The sequence below is a fragment of the Euleptes europaea genome, chromosome 2 (genome assembly GCF_029931775.1).
Source record: "Euleptes europaea isolate rEulEur1 chromosome 2, rEulEur1.hap1, whole genome shotgun sequence".
NCBI lineage: Eukaryota > Metazoa > Chordata > Lepidosauria > Squamata > Sphaerodactylidae > Euleptes > Euleptes europaea.
This window is the reverse complement of record NC_079313.1, coordinates 129,270,139-129,286,272: the sequence shown is the minus strand read 5'-3', so window position 1 is coordinate 129,286,272 and position 16,134 is coordinate 129,270,139. Positions and strand designations below refer to the sequence as shown.

Here is a 16,134-nt window from a genome sequence, read left to right as displayed (position 1 = left end):
CTGCAGTACTGCAGCTTACCACTCTGTGCCACAGGGCTCTCTACCACTTAAGGGAGACTCAAACTGGCTTACAATCACCTTCCCTTCCCCTCCCCACAACAGACACCCTGTGAGGTAGGTGGGGCTGAGAGAGATCTTAATAGAACAGTGACTTGCCCAAGGTTACCCAGCTGGCTTCATGTGGAGGAGTGGGGAAACAAATCCAGTTCACCAGATTACCCTCCGCCGCTCATGTAGGGGAGTGGGGAATCAAATCCGGTTCTCCAGATCAGACTCCACCACTCCAAACCACCGCTCTTAACCACTACACCACACTGTTGGATTTTACTGCCAAGACCCAAGAAACAAATAGGTGCCAGGAAACATAATACTGGGCACCACATTGAGGAAGACTGTCCTAGCCAGTGAGGGAAATCACAGCTACGAGGGGAACAAATGCAAGCAAACTCTGGTGTAGTGAGGTAAAATGTTACTTCCTCTGATCCTTCCCCAACTTTTTACAACCGGTAGACAATGCAGCGTGGAATGTGTTTGATCTGCTTAATTAGCAGAACAATTTGCAAAGTATGCAAATCAGGACATCCAGAAATAGGGAACTGCGGTCTGGCAAACCTTTTCTCCCTTCGTCTTGACAGTGTTTTTCTGCCATTCCTTAACTCTGTCCATTAGATGGCCTGGTAGTTAGCTAGTTACCAGGGAACGTTATTCCCCTCCGAGTCCTTCTTTCACTAGACTGCTCTTTCAACCTTAGCAATGCATTGTGGTATTTTGAATTGCTTTTGCAGTTCTAGGAAGGTCATGTTTTTCAAAAGACTGGAAACGCTTTGTTCTCGGCAACACGCAACCAGAAAGAAAGAAAGAAATCACGGGACGCATTGAGCAAGTTCTTGCTGATCAGAGCAGGCTATTCATGCATCCTTTCTTGTCTTGGTAGACGGTGGGAAACAGCTGTAGGAATCTTATCTCTCACTGATCTGCTCGAAGTCGAAGGGATGGCGTTGTATTCTCTGGCTGCCTGTAATAATACCTGTGAAGTTTCTGGCAATCCTCAAATCTCCTCACGTGGGCAGCAGGAGAACCCTGCAATAAACGGGAGTGTCCAGACCAATACTATGTATGGGTGTGAAAGCTGGACAATGAAGAAAGCTGACAGGAAGTAAGCAGATTCCTTTGAAATGGGGTGTTGGAGGAGAGCGCTACAGATACCATGGACTGTAAAAAAAGAAGAAGCCCAAATCAGGGGGTTCTAGTTCAAATCAAGCCTGAACTGACCCCAGAAGCTAAAATGACTAAACTGAGGCTATCGTACTTTGGTCATACTATGGCCATTTATGCTTGGTAATTAGCCCTGCATATTTTTTTGATTTCTTCACGCTGAACTGTCATTCCAGACATCACTGCGAAGCCGGCGCATACCTGCTTCGCATTTCTTAAGAGCCCCTTTAACGCAACCTTTTGTATTTGCTCCACCCCAGCCTCAAAGCATTCACTGAAGGAAGCATGAGGAATCACAGCCTCGGCTTAGCTATGCAAACGACGGAATGAAGGAGCAGGCGAGTGGGGTGGTGGTGGAATTTGTTTGGCTTTCTCCTCTTGCAGCGGGACCGTGAATAGTCATTCTAAAGGTCGGATTTAAAAAATCAGCATTGAGCGAGGAGCAGATTCAAACCTGCATAAATGACCTATGAGAAGGCAAGGGTCACTGGAAAAGGCAATCGGGCTAGGAAAAGTGGTAGGCAGCAGAAAAAGAGGAAGTCCCAGCAAGAGATGGATTGACTCTATAAAGGAAGCCACAGCCCTCAGTTTGGAAGACCTGAGCAAGGCTGTTAAAGACAGGACATTTTGAAGGACATTGATTCATAAGGGTCACCATGAGTTGGAAGCAACTTGACGGCACTTCACACTTCATGCCTGATCTCTGTGTGACTTGCCTGGCTCCCATTGCCCCCTCCTTTACTCTGGAGAAAATATAAATTCCTTTGTCTCTGAAGTAAAGGAGAAATGACAGGTTGGCTGTAGTTCCCCTGTAGCCACTATGGGGAGGGGTGTGTGTGTGTGTGTGTGTGTGTGACGCTCTCCCTTCAAAAAGGCAGAGCTGAGCTTCAAATTCTCACTTTTCAGCCCTTCCAAGGGCTCTTTATTCCTTTCCTTGCTGAGGCATGCAGCAGTAACCCAGCGTGGATTGGTAGAGAAAGAGAACATGAAGGGAAAGGGGAGGTTCTGGGCTGTGGTGGGAAAGGGGGTCCCGGAAAAACTGCCATTGTGTCTATGCTTTTCTAGAGGTAAAGGTAGAGTTGCCAAGTCCCTCTTCACCACCAGTGGGAGGTTTTTGGGGCAGAGCCTGAGGAAGGAGGGGGTTGGGAGGGAGAGGGACCTCAATGCCATTAGAGTCCAATTGTCAAAGTGGCCATTATCTCCAGGTGGACTGATCTCTATCGGTTGGAGATCAGTTGTAATAGCAGGAAATCTCCAGCTAGTACCTGGAGGTTGGCAACCCTAGGAGAAGGTGAAATGGGAGTAAGCCATAGTGTAGCCATGTCAGTGAAGGCCAAGTAAAGAATTGAGGAGAATGTTTGACCTACTGCTGATCCAGCATTGTTATCTGCGCTTTCGGTTGAACTCTCCGAAAGTCTGTGTTCCTTGCCTCATAGGGCAAACTAACCTTTAACACGTATTCTGTTTTCTTAAACATAGCAGTCAGGAAGGGTATGTGGATTCTCCCTTTCTCTCATTTTATCCTCACAAAAAACCTGCAAGGGAGGTTAGACTGAGAGAATATGACTGGCCCAAGGTCACCCAGTGAACTTCCATAGTTAAATTGTGGAACTCCCTGCCCCAGGATGTGGTGATGGCTGCCAACTTGGAAGGCTTTAAGAGGGGAGTGGACATGTTCATGGAGGAGAGGGCTATTCATGGCTACCAGTCAAAATGGATACTAGTCATGATGCATACCTATTCTCTGCAGGATCCATGCCCAGAAGATGGAAACAAAACCCCTCCAGGATCCCTCGCCAATCTGGCCAGGAGGAAAATTGCTTCCTGACCTCAAAGTGGCATTATCCTGGGCATGTCAGAAAGGGCCACGAGAGCCGAACACTAACACAACCCTTCCTGCCCTCCCTCTCACGAGTTAGACTTGATTACTTTTTGGATCTGCGGTCATCTAATTTGGCTTGGCAGACTCATCTGCTGAGTCAGTCCCTCCCAGAGCTTGTCTGCCAGAGCCCCAAACAAAGGGAGTTGCAAGAATGAGAACCTTACCCTCACAACCGTAACCAAGCCTTCATTGGTAACAGGATCGGTCCTGATGGTGAAATGGCCCGAGGGGTCTCCGCTGATAATCCGGTAAACAGCATTCCAGTTGGGCGAATGGGGCTGATCTCTGTCCATCACCGTCAAATTAGCGACCACAACTTCCACTCGGTTCTCTGGGACTTCACCGGAATACTGAAAATCGAAAAGTAAGGTTGGTTAGAATTGGGGCATATTTAATGGAGAAGGCATAGAAAGTGAACGAGCGCAGCACTATCAAGCACTTCCTGGGACAGTCCCTTGTATTAATTACCCTGTATTTATCCAAAAGGAAGAGGACCCTGAATGGAAGACGCGCTAGGATTTTGATGATCTCTATGGTTTTACCCACAAGTGAGAAGGTGCAGAAAAGAGCAACCAAAATGATTAGGGGACTAGAGCAACTGTCCTATGGGGAGCGGTTAAGACGCTTAGGGCTGTTTAGCTTGTTTAGCGGCTGAGGGGAGACATGATAGAGGTCTATAAAATTATGCATGGTTTGGAGAGAGTGGACAGGGAGAAGTTTTTCTCCCTCTCCCATAATACTAGAACACGGGGTCATCTGCTAAAGCTGGAGGGCGAGAGATTCAAAACAGATAAAAGGAAGATTTTTTCACAGAACGCATAGTTAAATTGTGGAACTCCCTGCCCCAGGATGTGGTGATGGCTGCCAGCTTGGAGGGTTTTAAGAGGGGAGTGGACATGTTCATGGAGGAGAGGGGTATTCATGGCTATTAGTTAGAATGGATACTAGTCATGCTGCATACCTATTCTCTCTAGTATCAGAGGAGCATGCCTATTATATTAGGTGCTGTGGAACACAGGCAGGATGGTGCTGCTGCAGTCGTCTTGTTTGTGGCTTCCTAGAGGCACCTGGTTGGCCACTGTGTGAACAGACTGCTGGACTTGATGGACCTTGGTCTGATCCAGCAGGGCCTTTCTTATGTTCTTATGTTATGTTCTTATCACTTCTCCAATGCTCTATGATTTTGCCATTTTCTACAGTAAAAGTGGGTTTTTGCTGGAAGTGATGCCAACACACACACACACACACACACACACACACACACACACACACACACACACACACACATCATCTCTCCACCCCCCGCCCCCGATTTCTATCCCACCACTTGTTCAAGCAGTGGTGGGCGCTGGAAGGCACCTGCCATAGCCTAATTCATAAGAATGACTTTGCATCTGGAATTGAGAAGGGGGGGGATCGTTTGGGAAATAGTTGTTTTGAGTGGGAAAATAGCCAGCAGGGAAAAGGTTAAGTAGCACGTCCTCTCTGCCATTCCTGTGCTCAAAGTTGCCACTTCTCAGTCTGTATTTCAGTTTAACAATCAAGCAAATTAGGGTTGTTGGTTTTTGCTTCAAGGTTATTTCTTTTTGCTGATTCCGTTGTTCTGGTGCTGTTCGTTGATACAAAAGCGGGTGGGAAAACGTCAGATGTGTGATTTCAAAGGTGAGTGGGACTACTCTCTGATAAAGTACAACCAGAACACACTTCCAGTTTTGGGCTTCATTGGCGTGACAGCATCTTAAATATCCCTGCCCAGCATGGCGTGGTGGTTAAGAGCGGTGGTTTGGAGCGGTGGATTCTTCTCTGGAGAACAGGGTTTGATTCCCCACTCCTCCACATAAGCGGCGGAGGCTAATCTGGTGAACGGGGTTGGTTTCCCCACTCCTCCACATGAAGCTAGCTGGGTGACCTTGGGCTAGTCACAGTTCTATTAAGAGCTCTCTCAGCCCCACCTACCTAACAGGGTGACTGTTGTGGGGCGGGGAAGGGAAGGTGATTGTAAGCCAGTTTGATTCTTCCTTAAGTAGTAGAGAAAGTCGGCATAGAAAAACCAACTCTTCTTCTTCTTCTTCCTCTTCCTCCTCCGCCTCTTCCTCCTCCCCTACTGGTTGCCAGCAACCCTGTGTGGAGCTTGCCCTGGACCTGGTGGGGGTCGCATGGGAGGTGGGTGCTTGGGGCAGCACAATGCATTTAGTTGGCACTGCTGCTGTGCCCTTGCCAGTCAGAGCAGAGAATGCTGTGCTAGATGGTCTGTAGATGTTTATACGCTGGTGAACTTAGTTTGGCTCAGCGGGTTACAATTTGCGCATGGGTTGGAGAGGAGAGATGCCTTCAGCAAAGGGAAAGAGGAGGTATTCAAGCAACAAAAGTAACAGGGGTGTGTTGTTAGAAGCTCCTTCTTCAACTTGTTCAGCCTTCGTATTTGTTTTTACACGCTGTCCCTGTTTTTGTTCCTCTCTCTATGTTGTTCTTACTCACTGCTCCTTGTTTAATTTACATCACCAGCCGCTACAGCACACTCAAGCAGGGCAGAAGAATCACATGCGCCGTTACATTGCACCAAGTGTATGCTTCTGTTATCAATCATGTTTGAAGGCGACTCAGAAGACGCCGGGGAGATTAGTTTTGGCAGGCCCGTCTCTCGCTGAGCCCATGCTGGTTATCTGGATTTTGAGCCAGCAACATGAGATTAATGTTGTTTCAAGTTCTACTGTTGATAACATTGATGGACTTTTGGATTCAGCAGACAGCTAATGTGCTACATTCAATTTTGGAAATGTCGTCCGTGTTTTCAAAAACCTGTCATGTCAGGAGCCGAATATTGTTTCAACCAAGCGCCTCTACTGCTTCCAGCAACAAAGCTATGTCAGTTGTTAACCCTCCCATTACAAATGCATTAAGAGCCCTACCGGATCATCTAGGGGCCGTCTAGTTTAGTGTCTTGTTTCCAACTGTGGTCAACCAGATGCCTCCAGGAAGACCACACAGAAGGCTTCAAGGCAGTGACCCTCAGAGAAATGTTGCTCTCTCTCCAGCAAATAGTATTCATGGGCATGCTGATTTTGCCCAGGAAGGCTCCATCTAGCCATGACCTGTGCTCACCACTCCCGGGCATCCGAAGTTACCAGTAGCTATATCTGAGAAATCCTAAATAAAATCACAGCAACCAGCGGTCTGGGACCTGGTATCTGAAAGACCGCAGCGCACAACTGCCCCCAATATCTTATTTATTTATTTATTTATTTATTTTTGCTGTCAAGTCACAGCTGACTCATAATGACCTTGTAGGGTTTTCAAGGCAGGGTTGCCAGCCTCCAGGTACTAGCTGGAGATCTCCTGCTATTTCAACTGATTTCCAGCCGACAGAGATCAGTTCCCCTGGAGAAAATGGCTGCTTTGGCAATTGGACTGTATGGCATCAAAGTCCCTCCCTGCCCTCCTCAGGCTTCACCCCAAAAACCTCCCGCTAGTGGCGAAGAAGGACCTGGCAACCTTATTTTAAGGTAAGAGACAATGGGAGGTGGTTTGGCATTGCCTGCCTCTGTGTCATGACCCAAGTGATATACTGGGCAGTGCCCTGACCTGGATGGCCCAGGCTAGCCCGATCTCACCAGACCCCAGAAGCTAAACAGGATTAGCCCTGGTTAGTAACTGGATGGGTGAACACAAAGGAATTCCAGGGCCACTACACAGAGGGAGGGAATGGCAAACCACCCCTGAATGTCTCTTGCCTTGAAAACCCTGCGGGGTCGCCGTAAGTCAGCTACAACTTGGTGGCACTTTCCACCATCATAGTGGTCACTTCAGACTGTGAGAGAAGGGGGTCAGAAACGTAATGCTCCCTGCTGTGGAAACACCCCCCTAAATAAAAATTAGCACACCCTAGCCTTTTGCGTGCTCTGCTAGTATCCCATTTACAGGGAATTATCAATTTTGAGAAAACGTCTACCACCTCAGCACTCGGCTGGCTCATTCTTATGTCCTTACATAATGGAATTGTTGGTGGCAGTAATGGAGTCAGCGTAGGGTTGCCAACCTCCAGGTACTAGCTGGAGATCTCCTGCTATTACAACTGAGCTCCAACTGATAGAAATCAGTTCAGCTGGAGAAAATGGGCGCTTTGGCAATTGGATTCTATGGCACTGAAGTCCCTCCCCTCCCTAAGCCCTGCCCTCCTCAGGCCCCACCCCAAAAACCTCCTGCCGGTAGTGAAGATGGACCTGGCAACCCTAAGTCAGCTGGTTTGGTGAACTGATACTCCTTGTCAAAATGTGACCCACATTTTACCTTTTTTTTTTGACAATGCACCAAATATGGAAAGGAAGTAAAAATTAGCAGATCACAGAGAAAGTTGTAGATTTTAAAAAAATTTTACTCTGTCTTGTCATGTGCACAAAAAAAAGTTCTGCACCTTGGCCCAGTTAAAGAGAGTCCCACACAATGTGGAGGGGCATTCATTCTCTTAGTTCCTTAGTCCTATTGTCGCCTCACACAGGTAAGAACCACCTCTTTCCCCCATTACTTAACCCATGAAATGAAATTGGCTATTCTTAGTGGTGACCTGTTGTAACCTTGTCCTGTTTCATTTCACCAGAAAAGCCTGACTTCTCCCCAGCGGTGGCAGTTTCAATCGATTTCTCGGCTCTTCCGTGACCGTAACACGAAGCATGTTTGAAGAGTTCATCTGTGTCAACTAATTCAGAAAACTGTAGACTTGAACTTGAGGGTTCTTAGAACCGCACACCCCCCCTTTGCAAAAACAGGGCTTTCTAGACTTAAACTAGAGGCGACAAATCTTCCTTTTATTTCTTTCCTGCCACCCCCACCCCCCAAATTGTATTTAATAAGATACTCAAGGGTGGTTGGAAGATTTTATGGGCACTTGAGTACAAGGTGTATACAGGCCCTACAATCTCTTCTCCACAAATACAGTTATCTTCTTTCTCCCATTTGCGGGTAGGCTTGGCATTTGCCCACCCGCAGTGGGTAAACCCAGCTCCCCCACTCTCCTAAAATTGAGGAGGAGGTGAAACATTGGCCAGAAAAATGGCCTCCACAGTGATGCTCTAAGAATATCCCCATGTCTCTTATGATCGTTAGCAGAGAGATCTCCATCCCTACTCGTGTCTGATTTAGGAAGCTTTGATTCTTGAAAGCTTATACCTTGAAAATCTTGTTGGTCTCTATGGCACTACTAGACTTAGGGTTGCCAGCTCCAGGTTGGGAAATGCCTGGAGATTTTTGGGGTGGAGCCTGAGGAGGGCAGGGTTTTGGAGGGGAGGGACTTCAATGCCACAGAGTCCAGTGGCCAAAGCGGCCATTTTCTCCAGGTGAACTGATCTCTATCAGCTGGAGATCATTTGTAATAGCAGGAGATCAAGTCCTATGAGGAAAGGTTGAAGGAGCTGGGTATGTTTAGCCTGAAGAGGAGAAGACTGAGAGGGGATATGACAACCATCTTCAAGTACTTGAAGGGCTGTCATATAGAGGAGGATGCTGAGTTGTTTTCTGTTGCCCCAGAAGGTCGGACCAGTACCAACAGGTTGAAATTAAATTAAAAGAGTTTCCATCTAGACATTAGGAAGAATTTTCTAACAGTTAGAGGGGTTCCTCAGTGGAACAGGCTTCCTCGGGAGGTGGTAAGTGCTCCTTTCCTGAAGGTTTTAAAGCAGAGGCTAGATGGCCATCTGTCAGCAATGCTGATTCTATGACCTTAGGCAGTTTATGAGAGGGAGGGCATCTTGGGCATCTTCTGGGCATGGAGTAGGGGTCACTGGGGGTGTGGGGAGGGGAGGTAGTTGTAAATTTCCTGCATTGTGCATGGGGTTGGACTAGATGACCCTGCTTGTACCTTCCAACTCTATGATTATACTCAGAGGCAGGCAATGGCAAAGCACCTCTGTTTGTCTCTTGCTTAGACAGCCCTAAAGAGTTGCCATTAAGTCAGCTGCAACTTGACAACACACTTTCCACCCCCGTCGAAAGACATGCACGAAGACCTTTTTGGCATAATACGGCAACCGTAAAATATGCAGGAAGTTAAAATATACTTAAAGTTGAGCATGCCTTCCTCTCCAAGTCGACTGAGGCACAGACAAAAGGCAGAGCAGTCTTGCATTAGCCTTTTACCGGAAAAAGGAATTTTTATCTGTATTTAAAAGCCTATTAAGAGTGGAGCACTTTAATCAAGCCACTTGGCGTTGGGGGCTTTACGTGTCTCATGGAAATGCCTGGGGTCTGCCTTCTGAAACACAATAGCCTTTCATCTGCAACCCAGTACTCTTGCACATTCAGACCCCGATACTATCACCTTGTTAGGAAGAAAAATTGTGAATTTATCCCAAATGGGATCTCATCCCAGGCTTGGTGATGGAGCTTCTGTGGCAATGACCTTTAACAACCATTCAGCTCCACGACGGAAGATCTTTATCTCACAATCCAGCAGAAAAAGTACATGTTAAAATTCGGGTCTGATTTAAAAAGGGGAAGGGGCTTCCATTTCCAAGCGTCGCAGAGCTGGCTTTCTCATCCAACAGACCTTTGTTTTCGAGCCGTGGAATGGATCATAGAATCATAGAGTTGGAAGGGACCAACAGGGTCATCTAGTCCAACCCCCTGCACAATGCAGGAAATTCACAACTGCCTCCCCCCATACCCCCAGTGACCCCTACTCCATGCCCAGAAGATGGCCAAGATGCCCTCCCTCACACGATCTGCCTAAGGTCATAGAATCAGCATTGCTGACAGCATGAAATAGCATGAAATAGGAGCCATCCCAATGCTTCTTGGGGGAATCTTTGTTGGCAGTACCTAATCCTTTCCTTTTTCCTTTTATTTCAGCCTCACCTGACCAAAGGTCTTGAGCACAACGTGCACAGGATAAAATAATTTTAACATTATAGATTATTAAAATGTACAACAGAAGTGACTTTAAATTCTTAAAATACTTGAAACATTTTAAAATTAAAATCACAATAACCAAAAATTGGGTTTACTTTACAAGCATAACAGTAACTACAATAATAATATTGCTAGTTAACAATAGTTTAACTTTGTCGTTCCTTTAAGGAAGCTATTATTACCAGATTTCCCCCAAACATTTGGTTATTTCTGGGTCAGCATCACCCAACAGAAATGGGGCCATCCAAGAGTCAACAGGAAGATGATATCTGGATAAAATGGGTGCAATCCAGGTGGCCCTGGGCGTAGCCCATAGATCACAAAATAACAGAAGATGATCTCTTGTCTCAATTGCTCCTGATGCACAGACACATAGCCTATCTGAAAATGGGATTTTATCAAACCGACCACTCAGGGGAATCTTTGATTGTCGGGTGTAAATGCATAGAGGAGCTTGAGCAAGAACCACTCAAATTAGTTACAGGAAGATAAGATAATGCCTCCCCCCACCCTGGGAAACAGCTTTCTGATTTTGAGTCAAATCCAAATTTTGAACCATGAGGTCACAGAGACTGGAGCACCTGATGCAAATTAAGCACATGTTTATATAGTTATTCTGATTCTGCCAAAAAGGGGTGGTGGTGGTAGTGTCTTACTGCATTTTTAGCAGTGTGCTTTATGGCAGTTTTACTGCAGTTTTGGGAAACATCCTTAAATGGGTGCTTTCTAATATGCTCTAGCAAGCTGCATCATGCCCACCGTCTTCAGGCAATTTATGGCATGAGAGGAAGGGCATCTTAGCCATCTTCTGGGCATGGAGTAGGGGTCACTGGGGGTGTGGGGGGAGGTAGTTGTGAATTTCCTGCATTGTGCAGGGGGTTGGACTAGATGACCCTGGTGGTCCCTTTCAAATCTGTGATGCTATGGAAGGCTGTTTTCCCGTGGTCACCCCTGCCAACTGCTTCGGGGCGTCCTTTTGATTATGCATGCCTTTCCCACCTGTCAGAGGTCACCTCATGCTCCTGAGGAAGCCGGGGCTTGGGGAGGGGAGGAACTTCAAGGAGGTATAATGCCATAAAGTCCACCTTTCAAAGTAGCCATTTTCTCTAGGTGAACTGAACTATGTAGCCTGGAGATTAGTTGTAATAGCGGGAGATCTCCAGCCACCACCTGCAGGTGAGCAACCTTAAATTAACCCCACCCTGTGAATGACAAATGTCTCCCTTGGTACCAGGCTAAAGAAGACTTTAAAAAGTCCTGCTCTGTCCTAAAAGGCAACTGGATAACCCCACATTATTTTAAAAAAAAGGTGGGTGGGTTAGCAGCACATAACAAATGCCTATGTCTGAAATGGAGTAGGGTGCCAGCTATGGACTGGGAAATACCTGGAGATTTTTTTTTGGGGGGGGAAGCCTGAGGAGGGCAGGGCTTGGAGAGGAGAGGGACTTCAATGCCATAGAGTCCAATGGCCAAAGGGGCCATTTTCTCCAGGGGAACTGATCTCTGTTGTAATAGCAGGAGATCTCCAACCACCACCAGGAGGTTTGTAACCCTTAAGTGAAGGCAGACTAGGCTTATAAAGCAACCTTAATGCTTCCTCCCACTATCTTGGTCCTGTCAATGGAAGTCTCATTTGAAAGAGGTGCATGGGTAATGATGCCTCCAGCTTCCAATTAGGGATGCCAGCTTCCAGGTGGGACCTGGGGATCCCCCGGAATTACTGCTCATCTCCAGACTACACACATCAGTTCCCCTGGAGAAAATGGATGCTTAGAAGGATGGACTCTACGGTAGGGGTCCCCAGTAGGGTTGCCAGCCCTGGATTGGGAAACACCTGGAGATGTTGGGGGTGGAGCCTGAGGAGGGCAGGGTTTGGGGAGGGGAGGGACTTCAGTACCATAGTCCAATCGCCAAAGCAGCCATTTTCTCCAGGTGAACTGATCTCTATTGGCTGGGGATCAGTTGTAACAGCAGGAGATCTCCAGTGGGTACCTGGAGGTTGGCAAACCTAGGACCTGATCTCTGTCACCTGGAGATCAGTTCTAGTAGCCGGAGATCTCCAGCCACCACCTGATCAGATCAGGCTAGTCTGGCCTATAAGAACGGCTACCAAAGGTTTACACTGGAAAAAAAATGTCCTCTGGTTTTTGGGCTATAGACTGTACTCCTCCCCCTTCTTGTTTTGTTCAGTAACTTTCTTGTGTGTTCATCTGGTGAAGTCTTCACATCCCTGGGCAGTTGCAAAGGGGCTGGAGAGGCGGGACCGAGTAACATTCAGCAAGGCCAACGGTAAATGGGCTCATTAGTTAAGGCTAATTGTCTCATTAGCAAAGGGAGAGGGGAACACAAATGCAGAAATAATTCATAAGATATCCCAGCCTGGCAATAAAGCAGGGTAAAGGGATGGGCTTACATTAAAACAACTGTTCTCCAAATCTCTGCTTCTGAATCGAACAACCTCTAAAGTCTAACCATCTTCCACACGAACTAGGAAGGCGATACTGGAAATGCTGAAGGCTCTTTTTCAGACGCTGACTAGAAATTCCTGAAAGTTCAGAATTTTAGTTGCGTGTGTGTTTGAGTAATTGTTGAGTTTTTGTACTTCAACAGGATTTTACTCGATGTAACATTACAGAGATTTCCAGGCCATTGATTATAAATTCAGGAGAAGGTTTGGATTTTTTAAAAGGGGGAGCTGTCACCTCTCAAGTTTGGTGTCCTTTATGCTGGAGGCAGTTTTGGCAGATTCTTTTAGGGATCACATTTTTTGTGATACCAAGCCGCCAAGTTGGTTAGCAAACAAACAAACAAACAAACACCCAGTAACTATATACACACACACATATTCACTATGTATATATAGGTTTTAAAATAAATATTTAAAATAAAAAACAAACTCTTCCCCAATACAATTTTTCTCCATCTCATAGAATCATAGAGTTGGAAGGGACCACTAGGGTCATCTATTCCAACCCCATACACAATGCAGGAATTTCACAACTACCTCCCCCACACATCCCCAGCGACCCCTACTCCAAGCCCAGAAGATGCCCAAGATGCCCTCCCTCTCATGAACTGCCTAAGTTCATAGAATCAGCATTGCTGACAGATGGCCATCTAGCCTCTGCTTAAAAACCTCCAGGGAAGGAGCACTTACTACCTCCCGAGGAAGCTTGTTCCACTGAAGAACCCCTCTAACTTGTTAGAAAATTCTTCCTAATGCCTAGATGGAACCTCTTCTGATTTAATTTTAACCAGTTGGTTCTAGTCCGACCTTCTGGGGTAACAGAAAACAACTTGGCACCATCCTCTATCTCCTTTTCTTTTGGTTGGGAACTCCAGCTGGGAAAATATATGTGTGGGATGGGACGTTCATGGGAGAAATGGCATGAGGGGAAAGTAGTCACCCCTCCCCCAGTTTTTCCCTCAAAATTGAACTCTTCCTTGATGGCCTTTTGATTTCCAGGAGACTAGGATCTTATTAGATCGAATTACGCCTGAACTCTCCCTTGAAGCCAAAATAACTAAACTGAGGCTATCGTACTTTGGTCACATTATAAGAAGACGACTCACTGGAAAAGACAATAATGCTAGGAAGAGTTGAAGGCAGCAGGAAAAGAGGAAGACCCAACATGAGTTGGATTGGCTCAATCAAAGAAGCCACGGCCCTTGGTCTCCAAGACATGAGCAAGGCTGTTAATGATAGGACATTTTGGAGGTAATTAATTCATAGGGTTGCCATGAGTCGGAAGTGACTTGACAGCACTGAACACACACACACAGGATCCTCGGCCTGAATCTTCCACTTGAATACTGGCATGGCTGTAAGAGGATCCTTGATATCAATGAGCCAGCATGGTGTAGTGGTTAAGAGCGGTGGATTGGAGTGGTGGACTCTGAACTGGAGAACCGAGTTAGATTCCCCACTCCTCCACATGAGCGGTGGAGGGTAATCTGGTGAACTGGATTTGTTTCCCCACTCCTACACAAGAAGCCAGCTGGGTGACCTTGGGCAAGTTACAGCTCTGTTAGAGCTCTCTCAGCCTCACCTACCTCACAGGGTGTCTGTTTTGGGGAGGGGAAGGGAAGGTGATTATAAGCCGGTTTGAGTCTCTCTTAAGAGGTAGAGAAAGTCGGCATATAAAAACCAACTCTTCTTCTTCATCATCAGTGGAAGTGCATTCCGTGTAGGCCGATCCACAGTTCTGAGTCGACAATACTGACTTTGATGAACCAAGGGTCTGATTCAGTATAAGGCAGATTCATGGGTTCACATGAGTCTCTATTACTTGACAGCACAGAATTCTAGTCTTTTTGCTGCTATCACAGTCACTCCTGAATACTGGGGAGCAGGCTACTTACATGCCTGTGAAGACTGGATTGCGACGGCCATGTTCGCCTAGCACCACAACTGTCTTGCGGCGACTGCACATGGAATTCCCTGGAAGGGATTTGATATGCAAACAATAGCTGTGTTCCAAGCAAGCTTTCTGAAAAATCGGAAAGGTCTATATCAGGGGTGTCGAACTCAATTGTAACGAGGGCCAGATACGACATAAATGCCTCTTGTTCTACCACTTAAGGGAGACTCAAACTGGCTTACAATCACCTTTCCTTCCCCTCCTCACAACAGACACCCTGTGATGTAGGTGGAGCTGAGAGAATGTGACTTGCCCAAGGCCACCCAGCTGGCTTCATGTGAAGGAGCGGGGAAACATATCCAGTTCACCAGATTAGTCTCTGCTGCTCATGAGGTGGAGTGGGGAATCAAACCCGGGTCTCCAGATCAGACTCCACCGCTCCAAACCAGGTATAGATAGCATTACAGGTATAGATAAATCAGCGGTCTGACTCAATTGGTAGAAGCTCTTTATACATTCTGGGAGCAGAATTCCCAGAGATCAACACAAGCCTATACAATTGGCAAAGGTTCTCAGGATAGGTTCCAACGCCAATGCAACAAGTGGCAGAAATACTGGCATTTTTCCTTGTAGTGATGCTGCTGGAATTTGCGATAACAGGTGGTTTCTTGCAATGGAAGACACCATGACTTTGGAGTCTGCCAGCCAGAAGAAACTGTTTGCTTTATTCTGCCAACAAACCCTTGTTTTATGATAGCAAAGATACACCCCAGGCTGCCATTTATAGGAATCCAACGAGCATACATATTAGCTGAATAAAGTCTTCTACCTGTGGTTCGCTTCCTGACTAAAACGCAACGTGAGGAAGGTTGGAGGCCATTTAATTGAATTGTGGACATCTTTGTCGGCAACATCTGGCAATGTTACGTCTCATTGCGCACATCTCAAAGAGCGGCACATTGGCACCGGCATCTCATTTTCACTTTGGACATTTCATCCTCATTATTACATAATACATATTACCGGGGGTGGGGGAGGGAGGATCGGTTAATGGCTTTCTTCCTCCTGGCGCCATGTATATTAATGGCTGAGGAAAACTGCAGAGAGGCTGCATGCAAGGAAAATACCGCAGCAGGAGATGTGTAACGCAGGCAGATGTTGAAAATGAAATGGTTCATGACAAATGGGCTCAGGCCAAACCGACGGGATTGCTGGCACGGGAGGCGCTATGTGTTACAGAAGTCTCTTCCCAGCCCTGGAGAACACTCAGTCACCAAGAAATTTAATGCACGGCCCATCGAAACCACCTTGTTTGAAGATCAAGTATTAACAATGGCCGTCGATGCTATCGATATCCTCTGAGCTATATACAAGTTGAACGCTGTCGATGTGGTGTTTGCACATCCCTCCATTTCTTGGGAAAGGGGTTCACCCTGCCATTTCAACCAGACCAGAGTTCTTTCCGACAAGGCCAGTTCATCCATAGGGCACAGGGTTGCCAAGTGCCAGGTGGTGGTGGGCAAACCCCCATCAATCCACCTGGCTGCCTGCCGACCAGCTGAGGGTCGGCGGGCAATGCGGGCATGGGCGCCTGCCCACCGCACCATACCATTTCTGGTTGTAAACCAGAAGCACCGCATCGCAACGGGCCTTTTACCACTCACACTCTCAGTTTGAGTGGTAAAGGCCCCTTTGCGATGCAGCACTTCCGGTTGTAAACCGGAAGTGACGTGATTGCGTCGGAGCGTCCGCACGCCCACGCAATCTTTCCCTACC

The 16,134-nt window shown here is 46.9% G+C and overlaps 1 protein-coding gene across 1 annotated transcript in view; it reads right to left on the bottom strand.

Annotated features, from left to right (window-relative positions):
• The window catches only part of CDH4 (cadherin 4), an 880,207-nt gene that overhangs the window by 47,697 nt on the left and 816,376 nt on the right, over nucleotides 1-16,134 (bottom strand). Inside the window, exon 9 of the mRNA XM_056844901.1 lies at nucleotides 3,262-3,447. Within this exon, the coding sequence (XP_056700879.1) occupies nucleotides 3,262-3,447 (186 nt within the window). The remainder of the gene's footprint in view (nucleotides 1-3,261; nucleotides 3,448-16,134) is intronic.